This window comes from Solanum tuberosum, unplaced genomic scaffold (assembly GCF_000226075.1).
Source record: "Solanum tuberosum cultivar DM 1-3 516 R44 unplaced genomic scaffold, SolTub_3.0 scf00056, whole genome shotgun sequence".
In the NCBI taxonomy this organism is placed as follows: Eukaryota; Viridiplantae; Streptophyta; class Magnoliopsida; order Solanales; family Solanaceae; genus Solanum; species Solanum tuberosum.
Window position 1 is genome coordinate 1,815,390 of NW_006238986.1, and position 23,301 is coordinate 1,838,690.

The following is a 23,301-nucleotide window of genomic DNA, read 5'->3' on the forward strand; positions in this document are numbered from 1 at the left end:
GGGGGGGGGGGGGGGGGGGGGGGGGGGGGGGGGGGCAGAAGGTGGCATAAAAAATGATTTTTTCAAAAAAATGAAATATTTTTAAAAAATAGTTTTTTTTTTTAAATGATGGGGATGTAAAAAATTAAGAAAATTTAAAATTTAGTTTTATTTTTTTGGAGGGGGAGGATCTGGTAAGGGGTACGGGTAGGGTAAGAAAAAAATATTGTAATTTAAGGATGAAGTATAGTTTTGAAAATGTTTTCCTTAATTTTTGAACATAAGTTATTTTCCTTAAATTTGAGGAAAATGAGTTGATTTGAAAAATATTTTTCAAAACTTTTAAGCCAATCAAACATGGAAAAATTGGAAAACCTTCTTACCAAACACACACTAAGAACTAAGAAGTACGGAAGGTATGTAAAAATCACATAAGACTAATAAAAATTACCTCAAATAATTATAGACAACAATAATAAAAAGGTAAGAAAAAAATGAATTGAACAAAAACTAAATTTATCATATTCGGATCAGTGTCTGATTTATTAACGGAAGATAAATTCAAAATTTGTCATTTTCTACTCGGGCCAACTTCCATCATTTTCGATTATCTACCCTTTACCCTCTACCCCTCCTAGATTCAAGAGACATTGAACTTACTAATAGGATATGTTCTAGACTAAAAGAAATCCTAAGGTTCTTAATTAGACACATCGTCAAACAAAACAAATAGAACTTGAGAGTAGTTAGAAAAAAAAGTCTCATATAGGTGTCTAATAATTTAATTAATTATTAACATGTTTGATAACAAATACAAAGTATGAAGGTCATGGCAATTAATGCGTATGCATAAGGGTCTTAATGAATATGCAGACCCTTAAACTTGTCCCTAAATTTCATTTTGACACTCCAATTCAACTTTGTTCCATTTTAATCCTTCAACTTCAATTTTTATGTTCCATTTTGGCACTTCTAAGTGATGTGGCAGAGAGTGTGCATCACACATTCTCTAAGAGAGTGAATGACAAAAAAAAGTATTTTTTTAAAAATAATAAAGATTACCCTTCAACTCTATTTCTTTTATGTACCATTTAACACAAAATACTAATTTTATGATTTCTTTATTTCTATATATGCTATTCAACTGTAATTTTGCATTTTAAAAATCGACGATCATCCATTAATTATTGTAAAAAATTAAAACTGACGAATTATCATTATTTTTTTAATAAAAAAGTAACACTTTCTTTTTAAGAGTTTTCCTATATTTTTGCGTGAAAAATAACCGACGAAAGTGCGTCAATTTCTTTCTTAAAAGAATCAATGACAACCCAACGAAGTCTATCGAGTTTCAACATTTTTTTGATAGTGTTATTAATTAGCAATGAACATGAGTTTTTTTTTACTCGTATTAATTAGTTGAATGAAAAATTAGAAAACTGATATTTGAGTTAGTCCAAGTAGACTAGATATGAAAAAAATATATGTGATGTTATTTAAATTAACTAATTGTTTTTTTAAAAAAACCAACACACTTTCGCAGATTATTTTTTCACACAATAAAGTACAGAAACTCTAAAAAAAATATTTTTTTAAAAAACAATGTTCATCCATTATTTTTTAACACAATAATGACATGTGAAGTACACACATCTCACTTTGTTGGTTCTTTGGAAAGAAGTGCCAAAATGAAACATAAAAATTGGAGTTGAAGGGTTAAAATGGAACAAGGTTGAGTTGGAGTGCCAAAATGAAATTTAGGGACATGTTTAATGGTCTGCGTATGTGTTTGGCCAATACATAAATTTATAGGCATGATGTCTATATGATGATATTTTAATTAACACAGAGAAAAAGTTTAATTATTAGATATTACTAGGCTTGTTGCAATAAAGAAAATGCATTTATGACAATTTTAGTTATTAGGACACTAGCTTTACATAATACATTAAAATTTATAGACACGATGTCTATTTGATGATATTTGCTACTAAAATTTAAATTTTCTATAAACATAATTTTTAAATGACAACATATATATACTAATAAATATTTTTTTTATGGAGACAAACTTATATGAAAATCATTTTAAATTAATTGAGTAATCCTATAAACATGATGTCTAGATAACATAGAAAATATTGCAGTAGATGTATGAAATGACAATGAATTTCTTATTTTATCTTATAGGCATGAAATCTACTATAGCAATGTCTTGTTAAAACATATTCAATAGCCTTGATTTAATTACATGATGATTGGTGATTATATTTAAACAAGCCATGAAATTTCATATAAAGGTTCTGCAAATTACTTAATACATATTAATAGTTAAATTTTTTTAAAAAATAATGTTAAAGTTAGATAATTGATTTTTAATATATACTGATAATAGACAGTTAAGCGATGTTCAGTTATTAAAAAACTAACAGTAAACCATTTTCTCTTAGTTAAGAAAAAATCAATGAAAATCACACTTAAATCATAATTAAAGATTAAATCTATGACAAAGATTTTGATAGATATGATTTAACAAACAATTTCTATAGGCATGATTTTTAACATTGAAAGAGCAAGCCCTATGACAAGAATTAAGGTTCTTATTAGTGATTCATAATTATACGAAGGAATTTGAGTTGGAAAGAATGAAATTCTTGGAGAATAACTTACCTTGAAGAAGAATCTTGAATTTTTTTTGAAAGAATCTTGTATGAAAGTCTTATGCTTTGATTTTCCTTAGAATTTTGCCTTGGGGATTGGGAGAGGAGAGAATGTAGAATTAAAAGATGAACATCTGATTGTTTAGGGTCTTTTAGAAGTCAACAAATTCGTTTAGGATTTTCTTCGGGATAAAAATACAAAAACGATCCTTTTTAGTGGTTTTCCATCAGCCAAAACATCACTGTATGCATTGGATTAGTAAAATGATCATAACTCTCAACTCCAAATTCTGAATGACGCAAATTTGGTGGCTCTGGAAATAAGACTCAAATACCTTTAATTTGATAGGTTATGAACCACCTAACACTCTATATCCTAAAAGACATGATCATTTGAAGTTGACCTAAGTAGAATCTTATATCAAAACTTAATTGGTCCGGAAGCTTTCAACTCAACTTTGTGCTAGGGGATTCTTGTGACCTTAATTCATTTCCAAATTTATTCCCACACTAAATAATTGACCTTAAAACCTAAGCACAATTTAAGAATCAGCCGGTACGAACTTACATGCAAAAGAAGAATGATTCCAGTCTTAACTTAGAGATTTTTGGGGTGTTACAATTCTTATATGTGGTTTACTAAAATAAGGCAAGAGCCATGAAGGTGTAATGAGAACTTAATTCAGATTAGTAGGTTGGCTAACAGAGTTATGATTTGATATTAGAATGGCATAGAAGGTAGGTTTGGGAAGCCTTAGAGTGGTAAGAGGGTCGAATGCTTAATGGTAGAGTTGGCATCGGAAGAAGGTGATGCGACTTGATATAGAATATAGGAGTCCATCAGGGTGATGTTGTAGTTATATTTAAGTTTCATGTTTCTTGATTAAATAAATTTTATTATGTGGTAGGTTCGGATCGACTGATGATGCCTATCAATACGTATTTTTTGCACTAATATTATTCTTACTATGACACTTGGCATAGTCTAGTTGCAAGATCAGTGATATTCCGTAAGTGAAGACGATGATGATCTCCAACAACTTCCTCTCTTCTTTTCTTATGGTGAGAGTTGTGTCGTATTTTCTTTTAGTCGTTAAATCTTCTTAGTCACTCTTGTACCTGCTTGAACTAGTTACTTGGGAAGTGTTGGCTGTTCCTTTTGTAAATAACTTTGGGGTTTAAAATCAATAGTAATTTCATAACTTTATAGGTTGCTAGATTATGTGTTATTTATTTTCTGTCTGTCATGATCGGTTTGAGTTCTCATATCTAGGTGTTAGAGTAGGTGATCACACGGTCTGGTGAATTGGGTTCTGAAAATTTGGTATCAAAATCTAGGTTACCGATCTCTCAGTACAAGAGCAAATGTTAAAAAGAGTCACGCGGATTGGTGTGTTGACGTACACATTTAATCTTTAGGAGACTCTGAAGCATTCTAGGAAATCATCTCACTTCTTCACTCCTTTTGTACGTTATTACGCTTGTGGTATAGGCCGAGTCCAATGGATATCTCTATATTTCAATTGGTATCTCAAAAAGGTACACTAGATGTTGTTGTTGCTACGGAAAGGACACAAGCAAGGAAGTATTGAAACTAGAAATATTCCAACTGGCATCTTACTTTAAGCAAGAACTAGGTTTCTGCATCTTCAAGCTACAATGCATGATTTCAAGCTTGTGTTTTCCTTCTAGGTATGTGGGATTCATCAATGAGTATCATTTCACCCATTGAATCTCAAAGTAAACCTAGTTCTTTAGTTAATGATTTCTACATAAGTTAAAATTTGTATGAAAAACATGATTTTCACTATATTTTCTATTTTTTCTTCATGGATGGATTTGTTGAAGATAAGGGACTGAATATATGAAACACGTTGAACAACGTGGTCCAATCAACGTATATAACTGAAGTGAGAGTCACACTAGGACTAGTTGATTATGTGTTTTCACTTAGAATATAGTACTTCTAAATTATATTTTCATGAACCCAAGATATATAATTATATATTGTATGTCTCAAAACTATATTGTTTTAGGTTGCATATTTCAAATTATAAGTTTTCATGCTTAGGGATTCTTTCAGATAAGGTGTCTATCAATTATTACAGTTTATCAGAAATCATTAGCTATTTAGATCAGTTTTATCAACATAGTTCAATGTTATCATAATATTAGTATTATTAGTTTATCATCATAAAGTTTAGTTGGGAGTATTACTTAGCACCAAACGAACATAAGAATTAAAGTTTACCTGTCAGTTTAGAACTGAGACCTTTAGCGAAATTCCTTAGCCCAGAACTATGTGTCACTATAGAATTTTAAGAGTCATGCGTCAGATCATAATTGACACCTTAGTCCTTTATAGACATCAACTTAGTGGTACCACATTAGCCAAGATCATCCTCTATATCCTAACAACGTATATTAAGTCTCTTTTTATATAAATTATACATTGAACGATGTGTCTAACGTACATGGTTATATATTGGTTAATAGTATCTTTCCCCAATTTAATTTCAAATTATTGCTTTGACCTTGCATACAGTTATTCCAATTTCAGTATTTATCAGTTGTACTTTTACTACTTGATCATTACATCAGTTTATGTATTCTAGTTCCATGTTTAGTTCAATATCTCATATTTATTATGTTCAGTTTACTAGATTGTGATGCATGTCTCAAATACTCAGTATATTCAAAGTATTGACACATATCTTCTTGCGCTATATTATTTTATAATATAGGTTCAGACGCTCAATATCTATCCCGCGGTTAATATCATTTCGTATCAGTTCAGCTGCAGAGTATGGTGAGTCCTCATCTTTCGAGGACAATCCTTGTATTTGATTCAAATATATATCTTCGAGTTTTAGATAGTTAGAGTTAGCCGAGGGCTTTTCCTAGTAACTCATCTTGGTAGAGGCTTTCAAACAGTCAGATAGTAAGCTAACTTTACGATTGTTTAGATGAACTCACTATTGGAGAATTACATTCTTATGATTTAGCTTTCTTACCTACCTTAATTTTAGCTTCCGCATAAGTTATCTTTAGTTATTTTTATTTACATCTTAGCGTCATGCCAGAGGGTTAGCTTGAGATCACTTGTGGCTCTAAGCTCTACATACACTCTATCCTCTCTTAACCGCAGTTGTGAAATTTTATTGGGTATGTTATTGTAGTTATTGTCATTTAATTATTATCCTGATAGTTAGAATTTCCAAATTAATTAAAATTACAGTTATTAAATTTTTACTTATTTGTAAAATGTAAGAACTCTTCATCTATTCTATATGAAGTTTGTCTAATAAAAAAACTATTAGTGGTGAAAGAAATTAGAAATAAAGAAAAATCGATTATAGTCTGATTTTGAATGTTAAATTGGTAAAATGTAAATTTAAAAATAACAAAGATGAAATAGTAGAAAATAAAATATATCCTAAATGAAATTAAATAGCAAATTTAAATTTGTCATTAGTTCTATTTAGCAATGAACTAATAATGAATTCTAAAAAATTCTAGTAATGAGCAATTTAACGACTGGTTGATGACGACGTCTGTATTCAAGTCTAACTTTTTTTCCTATAGTGTTTGTAATCAAATGAGATATGCACTTTGATCACACATAAAACGCTTACACTAATCTAGTATAAATAAAAGGTCGGAACAAAAGTTACTAGTTGCAGGAACAAATTTTTGATACTATAGATCCGTTGCTTCCGTTAAAAACAACTTTTCTATTTTTATAAAATAGAAGTAAAGTTGGTACACACTACTCTCACCAAATCTTACCTAAGAAATTATGTTAGCTATGTTGCTATTGTAGTACATTTAAAAGAAAGGATGAAATGAATGCTAGTTATTTTCTGGCACCAATAACTTTACCTATCAAAATTTAAGTAGGACCACCAACTTACAAAATTTTCACTCACTTTATTGTGTATTAAACCACATTCTTGAGCATGATTTAGTGTTTTCTTATAATAATTTTTTTTTATGATTTTGCAAGTATTTTAATTCTTCATTCAAGATCTGGCAAAAAATTGAGACCTAAATTGTGTTTTACATCATTCTAATTATAGAAAAATAGTTTTGGTAGGAGTTTGATCGTGTTTTATTATGAAATTTGAAAAATAACATACTTTATTTTCAAAGTGAAAAAATGATATTTGAAAATTAAAGTTATACAGTTTGATCAATGAGTATAAACTTTTAGAGTTGTATTTTTGTGACTAATTCGGAATGAAAAAAGTGAAAATATATCTTTATTACTTTTCAAATTACGAAATTCAACTCGAAAATTGTATGACTAAACATGTTTTCGAAGTTCAACTTAAAAAAAAAAAGATAAAAAAATTTTCACGATCAAATACGGATTAGAACTGGAGTGGTGTATATATAAGATGAGAAACATGAGGGCAGACAAAAAGGTTTAAAAAAGCTAGTCTAGACAGATAGAGTGCAGTAGAAAATAGAGAGAGAGAGAGAGAGAGGAGTAGCTGTGCAGCAAAAGAAAGGAAGGTGGAGGGTCTCTGTTTTCAGTTTCCAGTCTGTTGATCCATCAATCATGTTACTACTTCATTCTTCCAACTCATTTTCTTCATTAGGTAAAATGGCAACTCTCTCATATCCACACTTTTCTGTTGCAAAATGATTAGGGTTTGTGATCTCTAGGTAAATGTCTTTTTGCTCATTCTCTCTGATTTCAAAATTTGCTTTTCTTTTGTTTTGACTTGACTGGAATTCAATTTACTGGTAACCAGATCTATGATTTTATTGCTAATTGACAACTTAAATCTCTCTGCATTTGACCCTGTTCATCATTTTAGTCATTTAATTGTGAATTCTAGTATATATTTGGTGCTTTTATCTGGAATTAACTTGATAGAAGCTATACTTTTGTGGTTGATCTGTATGTGGGAATAAATGATGTTCTAAAGTGGATCAGTTTGTTTGATGTATGCTTTTTTTTTTTTTAACAATGATGGAGTATTTACTGTTGTCTAAACTCTTAAACAGTATTTCTATTGAAATAGGTACAAGATACGGTGAGCTAAAGTGAATTTTAGAGCCTGTTTTCGTGCATTGTCATTGGGAATTTCCTGATAGTTAGGTTGGCGTTATGGGTTCTCGATTCCCGTCTCATCAGTTGAGTAGTGGACTTTATGTATCTGGTCGGCCTGAGCAGCCGAAAGAAAGGACCCCCACTATGAGCTCAGTTGCCATGCCTTATACTGGAGGGGATATTAAAAAGTCTGGAGAACTTGGAAAAATGTTTGTTACCCCAGCAGATGGCTCGAGGTCGCGGAAATCTGGACCGATAAACAGCAATGCGCCGTTGAGAACAGGGTCGTTTAGTGGTGCTACTTCTCATTCAGGTCAACTTAATTCAGGCAATCGTATGACTTCTGGTGGTGCTCCTGGATATGTTTCTATGAAAAAGACCAACTCTGGGCCTTTGAATAAACATGGGGAGCCTATGAAGAAGTCCTCTGGTCCTCAAGCTGGAGGAGGAAATGTTTCATCCCGCCAAAATTCTGGCCCTATCCCACCAATTCTCCCTACCACAGGACTTATTACATCTGGTCCTCTAAATTCTGCTGGAGCTCCTCGTAAAGTGTCAGGTCCCTTGGATTCAGCAGGGTCAATCAAACTGCAGAATTATTCTGTAGTTAATAACCAAGCTGTTACTCGCATTAACCAATGTGACGAATACTCCTTTCGTAAGAGCTTCCCAAAGTCAATATTTTGGTCCATCATTCTTTTATTTTTGATGGGATTTATTGCTGGTGGCTTTATCCTTGGTGCTGTTCGCAATCCCATTCTTCTCGTAGTTGTTGTTGTCCTCTTTGCTATAGTCAGTATGGTGTTCACATGGAATACTTGTTATGGAAGAAAAGCTATCGTTGGTTACATTTCTCGGTACCCAGATGCTGAGCTTAGAACTGCAAAAGATGGCCAGTTTGTTAAAGTTTCCGGGGTATGTATTGTCTTTGTGTGAAACCTTTGTATGTACTTCCTATCTCATTCTCTAAAATAAATAGCTACGACTATTCTCACCTATCAAAAAAGAAAACAGCTACTACAATTCTCATTAGTCACAGTTATGCTCTCCTTACTAATGTCCGGTGACATGTGAACTGGCTAAGAGTATTATGATTTCATTCCTTAAAGTTGATCTTGAACTTGGGTACTAGTGTTAGTTCAGGTAAGTGTTTGATTTGGAGTTATCATTAATAGTATGCTCAATTCTTGATTTAATTTGTGTCTTGAATAGATGCATTAGTATTAACTCATTAAAAAGGCGTTTTTCAATGGAGTATCATGGTTTCTATAATGTTTATGAGACTGCTAATGATGAACAAAAGTTCTCTTTTCACTTGAGATTTATTATTTTGTGGTGAAACAAATTCTTTCAATTGATTTGCAAAAAGAAATAATGTTTAAAATATCAAAACTTTTGAGTAGGGATTGGGGATCTAAATTGTAAAATGTCTTTTGTGTAACATAGAATCGCAATTGAAAAGACCTTCAAAAATTTCAATATTGTCTTCCAATTTAATTACCTGTTGCTGGTACTTTTTACTTTGTTATATCTACTATTTTGTTGTCAAAATACTTTTATCTTCTTCAGTTTTCTCAACATAGCATTTTACTCTTATATTTTTCAAACCTGTTTTGAAAATATTTTTCACGAGCCGAGGGTCTTATTGGAAACTGCCTCTCTTTCAACCAAGGTAGGGGGTAAGGTCTTCATACATCCCACCCTCCCCAGACCTCGTTTGTGGGATCACATTGGGTATGTTGTTGTAGGCACTTCTTACTTTGCCTTCTTGAACTTAAAATACTCTTCCTAGTGTCTTGAGTAACATGCTTAGATTTAATAGATATTGTTAAGCATGTATTTTTATTTTTCATGTTCTTGTTGTATTTTGATCCCATTTTGGATTTTCAATGTTTTTACAGGTAGTTACCTGTGGAAATGTCCCTCTTGAATCCTCGTTTCAGAAGGTTCCTAGATGTGTATATACAGTCACAAGCTTATACGAGTACCGAGGGTGGGATTCAAAAGCTGCCAACCCAGAACATCGTCGGTTTTCTTGGGGTCTTCGTACACTGGAGGTAAGGAAAGATTATATAAGTCTTTTTGTTCATATAGAAAGAAACCAATGTAGCATTCTTCCTTGCGTTGGTGGCCAATGCTGATGGAAACAAATTGATGCTATATGAATATTGCTTAATTTTTCTAATGCTATCTTTTGTGATTCATGGTCCTAGCATTAAACAACGAAAGTGCTGGAGCAGGCGTTTTTCCCCAAAATATATATTGATAACAAGAATGTGTTTGAGGATCATTCTTGTGTTGTTATCTCTTCTTTTTTCATGGAAAGCTTTGAGGAGTGATCTCAAGGTCTCTAAATTCAGCAGCTAGACATTAATTGAAAAAGGTTCGCTTGGTGCACGAAGCATCCCGTGTTCATGAAGGGTCTAGGGGAGGGGAGCACCCCAAGGCTGTGTAATGTAGACAACCTACCCTAACGCAAGCATCAACAGCTAGACTTCAAGTCAAAGAAAAAAACAGATAGCTTAGAGTTGAGAAAACAAAAAACACTGACAAAGATTTGGGCTTGTCTGGAGTTGTAAGCATGTCTCTCTGCTTTATCAGTTTTCAACATTGGGAGTTCCTTGTTCGGGATAAGTGTTATATGAAATGTGTGACATACAATCTGAATAAGGAAAGACTAACAATAGGCACAAAAGTAAACTCAAGGAATCTTCTAGATCTAACATAATAAAGCAACAACGCTTCTCAGTTTTGAGATAAAGTCATAAATCTTTGCCTTTGAAATAAGTCATACAGACGAGATAGCTTAATGATAAATGTCACTCAGTAGGAAGGTTCTAACTTATAGGGAACTATCTAATTCCTGTTTATAGGGATAAGTAGGAAACCTAATGCCCCTTGACTAGATGTGTTTCAAGCTTTACCACAAATAACGTACCACCATGATATGATGGAGTTTTTTTGAATTCCAGCTTATAGATTACAGTTTGTCTGCATTTTGAAGTAACCCAATCAAAACATTCTTCAAGGCACTGCTCCCACTAACTGATGGAAAAGTTCTAGGCAAAGGGACAGAATGAAGCTTATATCTATCTGTATTCTAGTAATCTATTGATATCTTGAAGTGTCCTAAACACTTCTAAGATTGCAAAGTATATCATACCTGTGAATTCATGTCCAGATATGAAGATTAGTTTGAATGCATTGTTTGTTAGACACTGCTATGTGATGTCATCGTAAGTTCATTTGAACCTCCTTCCTTATTTGTTGCTTTCATCCTGTCTTCTCGTTCCCTTTTATTCTTACTACATAATTTACACTTAAGTTGTTCATATATGCTGCGTAATTCATTGAAATAATTCAAACTGAAGTCTTCCTTTTTTCTTTGCAGCGGCATGTCTCTGATTTCTATATCTCTGATTTCCAGTCTGGATTAAGGGCTTTGGTCAAAACTGGGTATGGTGCAAGAGTAACCCCTTATGTCGAAGAGTCTATCGTTGTGGATATTGATCAATCAAATAGGGACATGTCACCTGAATTTGTCAGATGGCTGGCACAGAGAAATCTGTCCAGTGATGACCGAATAATGCGATTGAAAGAAGGGTAAGATTTAACTCAACTTCAATGAAACTTGAATATTTCTTCTGCTTGAGTTCTTTGATTAATAATAGACTACATTCTCAATCATATCTAGATGCTGTCTCTACCCTCTACAGTTTAATTATTGGTGAATGTATTTTTTAGTTTTTTTTTTAAACCCCTTCCATGCATGTTGTTCTCAGTTTAGTTTTTCCTCTCCTGCGTCTTTGTTCAGGTATATAAAAGAAGGTAGCAGTGTCAGTGTAATGGGAGTTGTCCAACGGAATGATAACGTTCTGATGATTGTTCCTCCTCCAGAGCCATTTTCAACAGGATGTCAGTGGGCTAAATGCATTCTTCCAGCCAGTCTGGAGGGCATCGTTTTGAGATGTGAGGACAGTTCAAAGATTGATGTCATTCCAGTGTAGCACTTTTATCATTCAAGAAGGTGTTTTTGTTTTATTATGTTGGAAAACCTTCTTCCGATGGCAACAGGAATGGCATCTTCACTCAGTTAACCAGATGTATTGTTTGTCGATTTGATTTAATTTTTTTGTAATGTCTATACTTGCTGTAATGGTGTTGGTGTCATCAATTGTGTAGAGGCAACATGTTGATACTGAAGATTTTTGAGAGAGTTGTTATTGCTAGAAAGTCAGATACTTGTGTTATCGTTGGGGGCTTTACAAAAACAAAACATTATAGCCCAATGGATACAAGATGATGTGTATTTGGTATTAGTTATTCTTTTGTGGCCACTTAGCCATTCTCAATGCTGTTCTTGCAAATGAACCTCCACTGCTCCAGCATTGCGTGCTTACTTTGCGTGTTCAGAATCTTGGAAATTCAACGATAAGAATGCTTGCTACCGATACTTGAAAATATACTGGACGAGTGATGTCCATGCTAAGCACGGGCCCAACATATTAGTGTTGATACATTTTACCTAATAAAGCTATTATGTAGCCACCTAAATCCAGATATAATAAACTAGTACAACAGCACAGAGAAGTTGTTAGAATAGTTCTCCATCTTGTAAATTATCAAAGTGAAAAAAAAATAATCACAAATATCTATCTTTACTTCTGAAAAATTTCGGGAGAGACGACATTTATTTTCAAGAGTTAGCTTATAAATAAAAAGTCCTAACAAAAGTTACTGCCCTTTTTGATATTGTAGATCCGCAGGTTTCATGAGAAATAACTTTTCTATCTTTTTCAAAGATAAAAGTTAGGCTGATACACATCACTCATTCCAAATTTCACTTATGAAATTAGATCCGCCATTTTTGTCGAAAATAATTGTTCTATCTTCTCAAGAATAGAAGTAAGGCCAATATACATTACTCTCTCCAAATTTTAGTTACGAAATTAGATTAAGTATATTGTTAATATAATACCTTTAAAAGAACGAATTAAATGAATAACTTTACCTATCAAAATTTAAATAGGATCACCTACTTACAAAATGTTTTTATCTTGAGCCGAAGGTCGATCAGAAACATTATTCAAGGTTGTTGTGTTTTTAGAAGTTTTGAGTGGTATAGATGAGAAATATGAGGGGAGACAAAAGGTACTCTAGAGAGAGAGAGAGAGAGAGAGGAGTAGGAGAGCAGCAAAATAAAGGAAGGTGGAGGGTCTGTTTTCAGTTTCCACTATTATTTCCCCATCAAAGAAAGCAATACCAACAAGCACTGTCCAAACCCAGTCTGTTGATCCATCAATCACACTTTCAACTCATTTTCTTACTTTAGGTAAAATGCAACTCTCTCATCTTACCTTTTCTCTTGCAAAATGTTTAGGGTTTGTGATCTCTAGCTAAAAATGTCCTTTGCTCATTCTCTGGGATTTCAACAAATTGGTAACCAGATCTATAATATATGTCATTTTATTGCTAATTGACAACTTAAATCTCTCTACATTTGCCCCAACTCATTATTTAACTGTGAATTTTAGTATATATGAATCAACTTATTGGAAGCTATACTTTTGTAATTGATCTGTCAAGTATGTGGGAATAGATTATGTTTTAAACTGGTAACCAGATCTATAATTTATGATCAATGTATGTCATGCTACTGTACTGTTATCCCTCTTTCTGTTACTGTTATTGCTGAATGAAAAATCAAATATTTGTGCATTTGCCACACTTCTTCCTTTAAGTCATTTAGTTGTGATTTTCTTGAATAAATTTGTTGCTTGTATCTGGAATTTGTCTCCTTTTGTTATTGTTGGTGTATGAATTGGAAGCTATACTTTTGTGAGTAATTTGATTGAATTTCCTGTAAAGTCAAGTATGTGGGAATAGATGATGTTCTAAAGTGGATCAGTTTGTTTGATGTGCTTTTTTAACAATGATGCACTATTTACTTCTGTCTAATAAAGAACAGTATTTTTTATTGAAATAGGTACAACCACACTGCTGGATACGGTGAGGGAAGGTGATTTTTAGAGCCTGCTAACAAGTTTTTGTTCAAGGGTGTTAGGGACTGTCTTTGTGTATTGTCATTGGGCATCTGCTGATAGTTAGGTTGGTGTTATGGGTTCTCGATTCCCATCTCATCAGTTGAGTAGTGGCCTTTATGTATCTGGCCGGCCTGAGCAGCCAAAAGAAAAGACCCCCACTATGAGCTCAGTTGCCATGCCTTATACTGGAGGGGATATTAAAAAGTCTGGAGAACTTGGAAAAATGTTTGTTACCCCAGCGGATGGCTCAAGGTCGCGGAAGTCTGGACCGATCAACAGCAATGCCCCGATGAGAACAGGGTCCTTTAGTGGTGCTACTTCTCATTCAGGTCAACTTAATTCAGGCAATCGTATGACTTCTGGTGGTGCTCCTGGATATGTTTCTATGAAAAAGACCAACTCTGGGCCTTTGAATAAACATGGGGAGCCTATGAAGAAGTCCTCTGGTCCTCAAGCTGGAGGAGGTAATGTTTCGTCCCGCCAAAATTCTGGCCCTATCCCACCAATTCTCCCTACCACAGGCCTTATTACATCTGGTCCTCTAAATTCTGCTGGAGCTCCTCGTAAAGTGTCAGGTCCCTTGGATTCAACAGGGTCAATCAAGCTGCAAAATTATTCTGTAGTTAATAACCAAGCTGTTACTCGCATCAACCAATGTGACGAATACTCCTTCCGCAAGAGCTTCCCAAAGACAATATTTTGGTCCATCATTCTTTTATTTTTGATGGGATTTATTGCTGGTGGCTTTATCCTTGGTGCTGTTCACAATCCCATTCTCCTCGTAGTTGTTGTTGTACTATTTGCTATAGTCTGTGTGGTGTTCACCTGGAATACTTGCTATGGAAGAAAAGCTATCATTGGTTTCATTTCTCAGTATCCAGATGCTGAGCTTAGAACTGCAAAAGATGGCCAATTTGTTAAAGTTTCTGGGGTATGTATTGTCTTTGGCGACACCTTTGTGTGTACTTCCTTTGTTGCACTTCCTATCTCATTCTATAAAATAAATAGCTACTACTATTCTCACCTATCAAATAAGAAAATAGCTACTACAACTCTCATTTGTCATAGTTATGCTCTCTTTACTAATGACCGGTGACATGTGAACTTGGTAGAGTAGTTATGATTTCCATTTCTTAAAGTTGATCTTGAACTCGGGTATTGCTGTTAGTTCAGATAAGTGCTTGATTTGGAGTTATCATTAATGGTTTATTCAACTCTTGATTTAATTTGTGTCTTGAATAGATGCTTTAGTGTTAAACCATTAAAAAATTGCTACTCAGTGGAGTATCATGGTTTCTATTGTGTTTATGAGACTGCTAGTGATTAACTCAAGTTCTCTTTTCACTTTAGGTGTATAATTTTGTGGTGAAACAAATTCTTTCAATTGCTTTGCTAAAAGATATAATGTTTAAAATATCAAAACTTAAGAGATGTCCTTTGTGTAATGTAGAATTGCAATTGAAAAGACCTATGAAATTTCAATATAGTCTTCCAATATAACAATTGTTTGCATACACTCCACCCTCCCCAAACCCCATTTGTGGGATCACACTGGGTATGTTGTTGTAGGCACTTCTAACTTTGGCTTTATGAGCTTAAAATACTCTACCTAATGTTATCAGTAACTTGCTTAGATTTAATATATATTTTTTGTTTTGTATGTTGTTCTTGTTGTATTTTGATTCCATTTTGGATCTTTCAATGTTTTTATAGGTAGTTACCTGTGGAAATGTCCCTCTTGAATCATCGTTTCAGAAGGTTTCTAGATGTGTATATACAGTCACAAGCTTATATGAGTACCGAGGGTGGGATTCAAAATCTGCCAACCCAGAACATCGTCGGTTTTCTTGGGGTCTTCGTACGCTGGAGGTAAGGAAAGACTATATAAGTTCTCTTCATTTAGAAAGAAACCAATGTTGCTGTGCGTTCCTCCTTGCAGTGGTGGCCCATGATGATGGAAACTAATTAATGCTATACGAATATTGCTTAATTTTCTAATGCTTTCTTTTGTGTTTCATGGAATGTGTTCGAGGATATTTGTTATGCTGTTTATCTTCTTTTTTTTTTCTACTGAAAAGCTTTAAGGAGAGATTTCGAGGTCTCTAAATTCAGCAGCTAGACATTAATTGAAAAAGGGTCACTCACTCACTTGGTGCACGAACCATCCCGCATTCATGAACGATCGAGGGAAAGGCTGCACCCCAAGGCTGTGTAATGTAGACAACCTACCTAACACAAGCATCAACAGCTAGACTTTAAGTCGAAGAAAATAACAGATATCATAGAGTTGAGAAAACAAAAAACACTGACAAAGATTTGGGCTTGTCTGGAATTGTAAGCATGTCTCACTGCTTTAACAGTTTTCAACATCGAGAGTTCCTTGTTCGTAATAAGAGTTATATGGAATGTGTGAAATATAATCTGAATAAGGAAAGAATAACAATAGGGACAAAAGTAAGCTCAAGGAATCTTCTAAATCTAACATAATAAAGCAACAACGCTTCTCAGATTTGAGATAAAGTCGTAAAATCTCTGCGCCTTTGAAAAAGTCTTACAGACGAGATAAGTTAAAAAGTAAATGTCACTTAATAGGAAGGCTCCAACTTAAAGAGAACTATCTAATTCTTGTTTATAGGGATAAGTAGGAATCCTAATGCCCTTTTTACTGGATGTGTTTTAAGCTTACCGCAAATAACTTATCACCATGCTATAATGGATTTTTTTTTGAATTCCAGCTTATAGAAAACAGTTTATCTGTGTTTTGAGGTAAACCAATCAAAGCATACTTCAAAGCACTGTTCCAACTAACCGATGGAAAAGTTCTAGGCAGAGGGACAGAATGAGGCTTATATGTATTTGTATTCTAGAAAACTATTGATATCTTGAAGTGTTCTAAAGACTTCTAAGGTTGCAAAGTATGTCATATCTGTGAGTTCATGTCCAGATATCAAGAGAAGTTTGAATGCTTTGTTTGTTTGATACTGCTATGTGATGTGATGTCATTGTACGTTTATTTGAATCTCCCTTTTCTTGTTTGTTGCTTTCATCCTGCTCTTCTCGTTCCCTTTTATTTTTACCACATAATTTACACTTAAGTTGTTCATATATGCTGTGTAATTCATTGAAATAATCCTTACAGAAAACTGAAGTCTTCTTTTGTCTTTGCAGCGGCATGTCTCTGATTTCTATATCTCTGATTTCCAGTCTGGATTAAGGGCTTTGGTCAAAACTGGGTATGGTGCAAGAGTAACCCCTTATGTTGAAGAGTCTATTGTTGTGGATATTGATCAATCAAATAGGGACATGTCACCTGAATTTGTCAGATGGCTGGCACAGAGAAATCTGTCCAGTGATGACCGAATAATGCGATTGAAAGAAGGGTATGGTTTAACTCAACTTCAATGAATCTTGAATATTTCTTCTGCTTGAGTTCTTTGATTAAATAACAGACAACATGCTCAATCATATCTAGATGCCTGCTTTGATTAATGTATATATTATTACTTTTTTATCCCTGCCATGCATGTTGTCCTCAGTTTGGTTTTTCCTCTCCCAAATCTTTGTTCAGGTATATAAAAGAGGGTAGCACTGTGAGTGTAATGGGAGTTGTCCGACGGAACGATAACGTTCTGATGATTGTTCCTCCTCCAGAGCCACTTTCAACAGGATGTCAGTGGTCTAAATGTATTCTTCCAGCCAGTCTGGAGGGTATCGTTTTGAGATGTGAGGACAGTTCAAAGATTGATGTCATTCCTGTGTAGCACTTTTATCATTATAGAAGGCTCTGCTGTTTTTGTTTTAAATATGTTGGAAAACCCTCTTCTGTCAGTGGCAACAAGAATGACATCTTCACTCAGTTAACCAGATATGTATAGTTTGTCGATTTGATTTGATTTGATTTGTTTTTTTTTTATTTTGTTTTTATTCTTCCTGTAATGGTGTTGGTGTCATCAAATGTGTAGATACTGATGATTTTTGAGAGAGTTGTTATGGTTAGAAAGTCAGATATTTGTGTTGAGGTTGGGGACTTTTACAAAAGTATGATACCCCAATGGATACAAGATATGTTTATTTGGTATTAGTTATTCTTTTGTGGCCACTTAGCCACTCTCAAGTCTCTTCTTGCAAATTAACCTCCGTTCTTTGCTTGTTTGGAATCTTGAATTATATTGATCAACATGTGTTAAGTGAACAATAAGAAAAGATAAAAACAATTTTCTCTACACATATGATTAAGCTTAGTTACAATAAAGGTTATATAAAAATATGGCTTAGCTAAATTTTCTAGAAGTGATGTTGATGTAATATTGTTAAACCAAAAGGTTCTCTTTCTGTTTTGCCCATTCCTGAACAAACTTGGATGTAAGCCTCAATAAACTTTCGGTGACCCTCTATACTACAACCGGTAGCAAATGAGCAGATTGGATTGAATCTGGACGGATTGAAAATTGATTGAGTTGCAATTTAATCATATGAAAATATGTAAAAAAAGAAAAGGAAAAAGATCAAATACCTGTATTATTTGAAATAGTTTAAATATACCTGTTATATTTTTGGTCCAAATGTACCCCCTCTTGGAATGAAATTTGATAAAACCCCTTGGATTCATCTAGCTACCAGTAGAAGATAAGCTAAAATTGTATATTCAATAATTAAAAGTAGGGGTGTACAAAATCGAATCGAAAATTGAATCAAATCAGAAAAAAAAAAACCCGACAAATGATTTGGTTTGACTTGTTTTGGTATTGGAAAAAAACCCGACTATACTTGGGTTGGTTTAGTTTGAACTAAAAAAAGTCAACCCGAGACCAAACTAACCCGACATTAAATATATAATTTTTAAAATTTATTTTATACATAAAGTTATTTACTTTGATGTAATTTCTAAATATTACTTGTACGTTTTCATAATTTTTATCTTTTACCATATTTTTTCTAGTTTTTTGAGACTTAGAATTTTGAATGGTCCAATAAAAATTATAGTCCATAGATATTAGTAACTCTAATAAAGCTCAATTCAAAATCAAATCAATACTAATGCTAACAAAATAAATTAATTCAACACTAAGAATGACAATAATTTTGAATATTTGTTATTTTTTGGTAATCAAGACGATTTAATATTAATTATATAATATGCATCGATACAACAGGTTCAACCACATTACTTGTAGCATTACATACTAAGTTGAGTATTGGATTTATACATCCATTAGCATTACAAAAGATATTTGAATTACTAGCAAAAGGAGTTCCACCCTTGTCTGCTTCTAGGCTATCAAGAACAAACATTGGGGAACTGACCATTCTTCAAAACGAAACCCGTTCATCATCTTCCCCTTCTTTGTTAACAAGTCGGTTGTCCTGTTTTGTAGGAGTAGCTCCCTGCATTCAGAAACAATGTTGGAGTAAGCATTAGAGCTGGAGTTTAATATATTAATTACCTCCATTGAGTCTGTAGATATCTCCAAATCTGTGATATTGTTTCTCTTGGCTAGATGCAGACCATGAAGGAGTGTTGTAATTTCGATGCCACTAGCAGAGTAAGTGTTTATTTTTGAGATGTATCCCGCTACCCAATTTCCTTGCTTATCTCTAATTATGCAGCCTCTGCCCCCTTCTCCAGTATTGGTATTAAAAGAGCCATTTATATTAAACTTAAATTGTCACGCGCGCGGGGGAGGTGGGGGGGGGGTCCAATAGGCCTCGAGGGGTCTTCTATCCCTTGGGGGTTTTGTGGTTGAGTACCCTTGGGCTAGATGGAGAAACTCTAGGCTTCTGACTTTAGGGACCAAGGGGATTTCGCTGGACGTATTTTGGTAGAGGTTATTGTTTCTGTTTAGCCATATATTCCAGATGAAGAAGGGGAAGGTTGTAGCCCATTCAATATTCATGACGCTAGCGTTAATGTAGGTTTACTCATAGAGCCAGTTGGGACTATCCTTAGCTATGATCATGGATACTGAGTCGTAGAAATTAAGACTTGTCCAGTTCTTATTATCTATGTCACAATCCAAGAAGATATGTTTACTCGTTTCGATTTCTCCACAAATAGTGCAGTTCGGGTTAAAAATAATTCATATGGAGTAAAGGTATTGTCCGGTAGGGAGTCTATTATGGGAGGCTAGCCAAAGGAAGAACTTAATTTTGTTGGGGCATGTAAGTTTCCAGAGCCAGTTGTACTTAATATTTCTATCAAAATCACTTTTATGACTCTTAAGGACTCTATAGGTGGAACTTGTGGAGAAGGTTCCATTATCACTATGTTCCCAGATTATTTTATCTTGAGGGGAGGAGTTTTGGGGGGATATGGACATCCTTAATAAGATTCTGGATATCAGTAGAGAGTTCAAAAGATAATTCGTTGAAAGACCATTTGTTATCCTTGATTAGGTCGCTGATATTGAGGTTTTGGTCTATTAAACTTAGAGGGCCCGCTACTAGGGTATAGAGGGCTTCAGTATTTATGATTCATTTGTCAAACCAAAAGGATATTTTGTCTCCCTTGCCAAGGTCCCATCTACTATTTTTCAAACATATGCCCCACCCATACATGATGGTTTTCCAGATAGGAGTGGAGCATTTTAAATGCTTGTGAGAAGTGTGGAGGCCATAGTTTCTAGTGAATTTCTTGGTTTGAGAGATGTCCATAGGGAACGGTTCTGACTGTACATATGCCAAGTTGATTTGATAAGTAGAGCATTGTTCTTAGCTGCACACTGTTGGAGTCCCAGTCTTCATGTGCTCTTATCTCTAGTAGTAGTGTCCCAATTAACTAGGTGGAGCTTTCTTTTGACCATTGTGGTACCCCAAAGAAAATTACATTGTATTTGGTCAATCCGTTTAGTAACAGCTACATGTAGCTTAGTAGTTTGCATGACGTGATTGTATATACTACTAAGGGTGGACTTAATAGGGGAGAGAGACCTGACATATTAAGAAATTTTGTCTTCCATCTAGCTAGTCGATTTTGCATATTATCCATGATGAATTGGAAATTGTTCGCGTAGGGTATTTTTTATGGAAAATCGGGAAGCCTAAGTATTTTCCAAAGGAGTGAGTGGCTTTGATTTTCAAGGAGTTGGAAATCCTGGAACGAATAAAGTCATTGCAATTATTTGAGAAAAGGATTTTTCATTTGGAGTTATTAATACTTTGTTCAGACTAGGAGCAAAAACATATCATGATCCTTAAAATGGTGCGACTATTTTCCTTAATTGCTTAAGCTATTAGGACAAGGTCGTCAACAAAAAAGAGATGGGATAGGTGAGGGCCATGTAGAGAGATTTTTATGGGGGTACATTTCGTTTGCATTACAGCCTTATTAATTTGGTGGGAAAGGACTTCCATACATAGGATTAATAGATAAGGTGATAGGGGATCACCTTGGCGTAGACCCCTCGAGGTATTAAAAAAATTTGTACGAGATCTATTGCAAAGAATGGTTTTCTGGTTTGTTATTATACATGACATGATGAGGTTACTGATGTTGGTGGGGAAGATAAAATATTGAAGGGTGTATCTAATGAAGGACCATTCGATTTTGTCGAAGGCGTTCTCTAGATCGATTTTGGCTATCATATTTCCAGTTTTCCCTTTCATTCGCCTGTAGTGGTTGATTATCTTATGTATGATGATGGCATTGTCAAGGCCTATCTATTTTGGAGAAAGATAGTTTGGCATGGCCCTATGAATTTAGTCATTAAAGGTCACAATCTATAGGAAATTATTTTAGTAGCAATCTTATAGCTAAGATTACAAAGGCTAATAAGGCGGAAGTTCTTAAGGGAAATAGCATTCTTGCATTTGGGTATTAAGCAAACATAGGTTGTTTTTGCTATCTTCAGGAATGCATTCATTAACGAAAGCATTCTTGCAGAAAGAGATAACGGATGGACCTACAATATGCCGATATTTTTGATAGAATAGGGGTGAAGTCCGTCTGGCCCAGTAGCTTTAAAGGGCTTAAAAGAGTGGATTGTTCTTCTTACCTCTTTCTCGGAGGGTAGGGGACTTAATAAATCCTTCTCTGAGTCGGAGAGGGTTACAGATCCTAGAAAATATTGGTATTGCTTGGATTTCGACTGACCCGATTTAAAGAGTGAAAATTAGTAGGATTCTATATGGTTTAGGATTTGTGTTGGGTCTTCGATCCGTGTATTGTCTTTTGTTGAAGGCTGTGGATCCTATTTCTTCTTCTCCTAATAAGGATGGTGGAGTGGACATATTTGGTGTTAGCATCCTCTTCGTTGAGCTAGTCAATCCTAGACTTAAGTTTCCACAAGTCCTCTTCTTGTTTGAGAATACTGTTGTAATCCTTGACGAGGTCTTGCTCTAGATCTAGTAGGAAGGATCTACTCGGATAGTTTGGGGAGTTATAGATACCCTTTATCCTTTTAAGGGTGATTTTTTTTTCCTTTTGAAGATATTGCAGAAAGTTTCTTTATTCCAGATGGAAATGACATTTTCAAACTAGGAAGTAGCTTTTATTAGGTTTTGAGAGGTATTCCAGGCATTCTCGATTAGAGGAGGGAGGTCGGGGTGAGAACACCAAATTGTTTCGAACCTAAAGATTTTTGTAGTGGGGGAGTCTTTTTCGGAAGAGGGATACCATAGTAGAACAGTGCTCGAAGTGTGTTTTTGGAAGATGACGTACTAGGGCCTCACGAAAGGATAAAAGATAATCATTATTAGCGAAAAAACGGTCAAGTCTTTCAAAAATTAGGTTGTCTTTATTAGTGAATCTTTTATTAGCCCAAGTATATTTATTGCCCTTAAACCCCAAATCTATGAATTCACAGTGGTTGACTATGGACCAGAAATCTTTAGTGCGCGAACGATTTAGCATGTTACCACCAAATTTATCCTTGTTATTTAGAAGGTCGTTAAAGTCTCCTCATATTAGCCATTTCCCGAAGAAATTATCCATGATGGATCATAGGTTCTCTCAGAGGACTTTTTCTCAAATTCATGTAGCAACTAGCATAAATACAACTAAGTAACCAATAATCATCATGTGTACTTACCTTGATCATGTCATGTATTTCCTGACCAGTGGTGGCGATTTCATCAAGTTCGAGTAGATTATCATCCCATAAGACAACAATGTCACCCGAGTTTCCCATTGCAGGAACTTCGAAAGGAAGTTATCAAGCAAGACTTGATGGTTTTGCATTTTGGTTTCAAAGAGTGCGACTAAGGGGGGTTTGTGCCAATCAAGGAGAGCCCTAAAGTTTCTTTTGAATTCGGGATTGTTGGCACCTCTACAATTCCATATTGTTAGGTTCATTGATCTGTTCAAGTTCGATGGGTTTATCAGGGGAGTCATCCTTAATGTCTGTGGCTGGGCATTCAGATTGTTTATCATTGTAGGGTTCATGATTAGCACATATTTCCCTACTTCTAGGTTGAAGGGGTTTTTATATCTATCAAACTTTTAAAGAGATTCTGCGGACAAATAAGGATGTATTTTTTTTTGAATCTCTCTTTGTATATCATTATTCTTATTTCTTTTAGGGCCTGTTTGAAAGGACACAATGGAATTGGGAATTGGTGT

General features: G+C 34.4%; 2 protein-coding genes across 7 annotated transcripts; both read left to right on the forward strand.

Moving 5' to 3' along the window:
* Positions 1-7,056: 7,056 nt before the first annotated feature.
* LOC102581613 (uncharacterized membrane protein At1g16860-like) lies at positions 7,057-12,072 on the forward strand. 4 transcript variants are annotated; one of them, XM_006344871.2, is made up of 5 exons: positions 7,057-7,310; positions 7,656-8,616; positions 9,603-9,758; positions 11,093-11,304; positions 11,516-12,072. In XM_006344871.2, the coding sequence occupies exons 2-5, from the start codon at positions 7,759-7,761 to the stop codon at positions 11,706-11,708; spliced, it is 1,419 nt and encodes a 472-aa protein (XP_006344933.1). In that variant the 5' UTR covers positions 7,057-7,310; positions 7,656-7,758; the 3' UTR covers positions 11,709-12,072. The 4 variants fall into 4 exon arrangements, with proteins under 4 accessions (XP_006344933.1, XP_006344934.1, XP_006344931.1 ...); XM_006344872.2 differs by having other exon boundaries at positions 7,673-8,616; XM_006344869.2 differs by having other exon boundaries at positions 7,057-7,243.
* Positions 12,073-12,830: 758 nt separating this feature from the next.
* On the forward strand, positions 12,831-17,859 carry LOC102582608 (uncharacterized membrane protein At1g16860-like). Of its 3 annotated transcripts, none has more exons than XM_006344874.2 (5): positions 12,831-13,033; positions 13,670-14,676; positions 15,459-15,614; positions 16,914-17,125; positions 17,314-17,859. In XM_006344874.2, exons 2-5 carry the CDS (start codon positions 13,819-13,821, stop codon positions 17,504-17,506), a joined length of 1,419 nt encoding a protein of 472 aa, XP_006344936.1. In that variant the 5' UTR covers positions 12,831-13,033; positions 13,670-13,818; the 3' UTR covers positions 17,507-17,859. The 3 variants fall into 3 exon arrangements, with proteins under 3 accessions (XP_006344936.1, XP_006344935.1, XP_006344937.1); XM_006344873.2 differs by having other exon boundaries at positions 13,688-14,676; XM_006344875.2 differs by lacking the exon at positions 12,831-13,033 and adding an exon at positions 13,049-13,140 and having other exon boundaries at positions 13,688-14,676.
* The last annotated feature ends 5,442 nt before the right edge of the window (positions 17,860-23,301 follow it).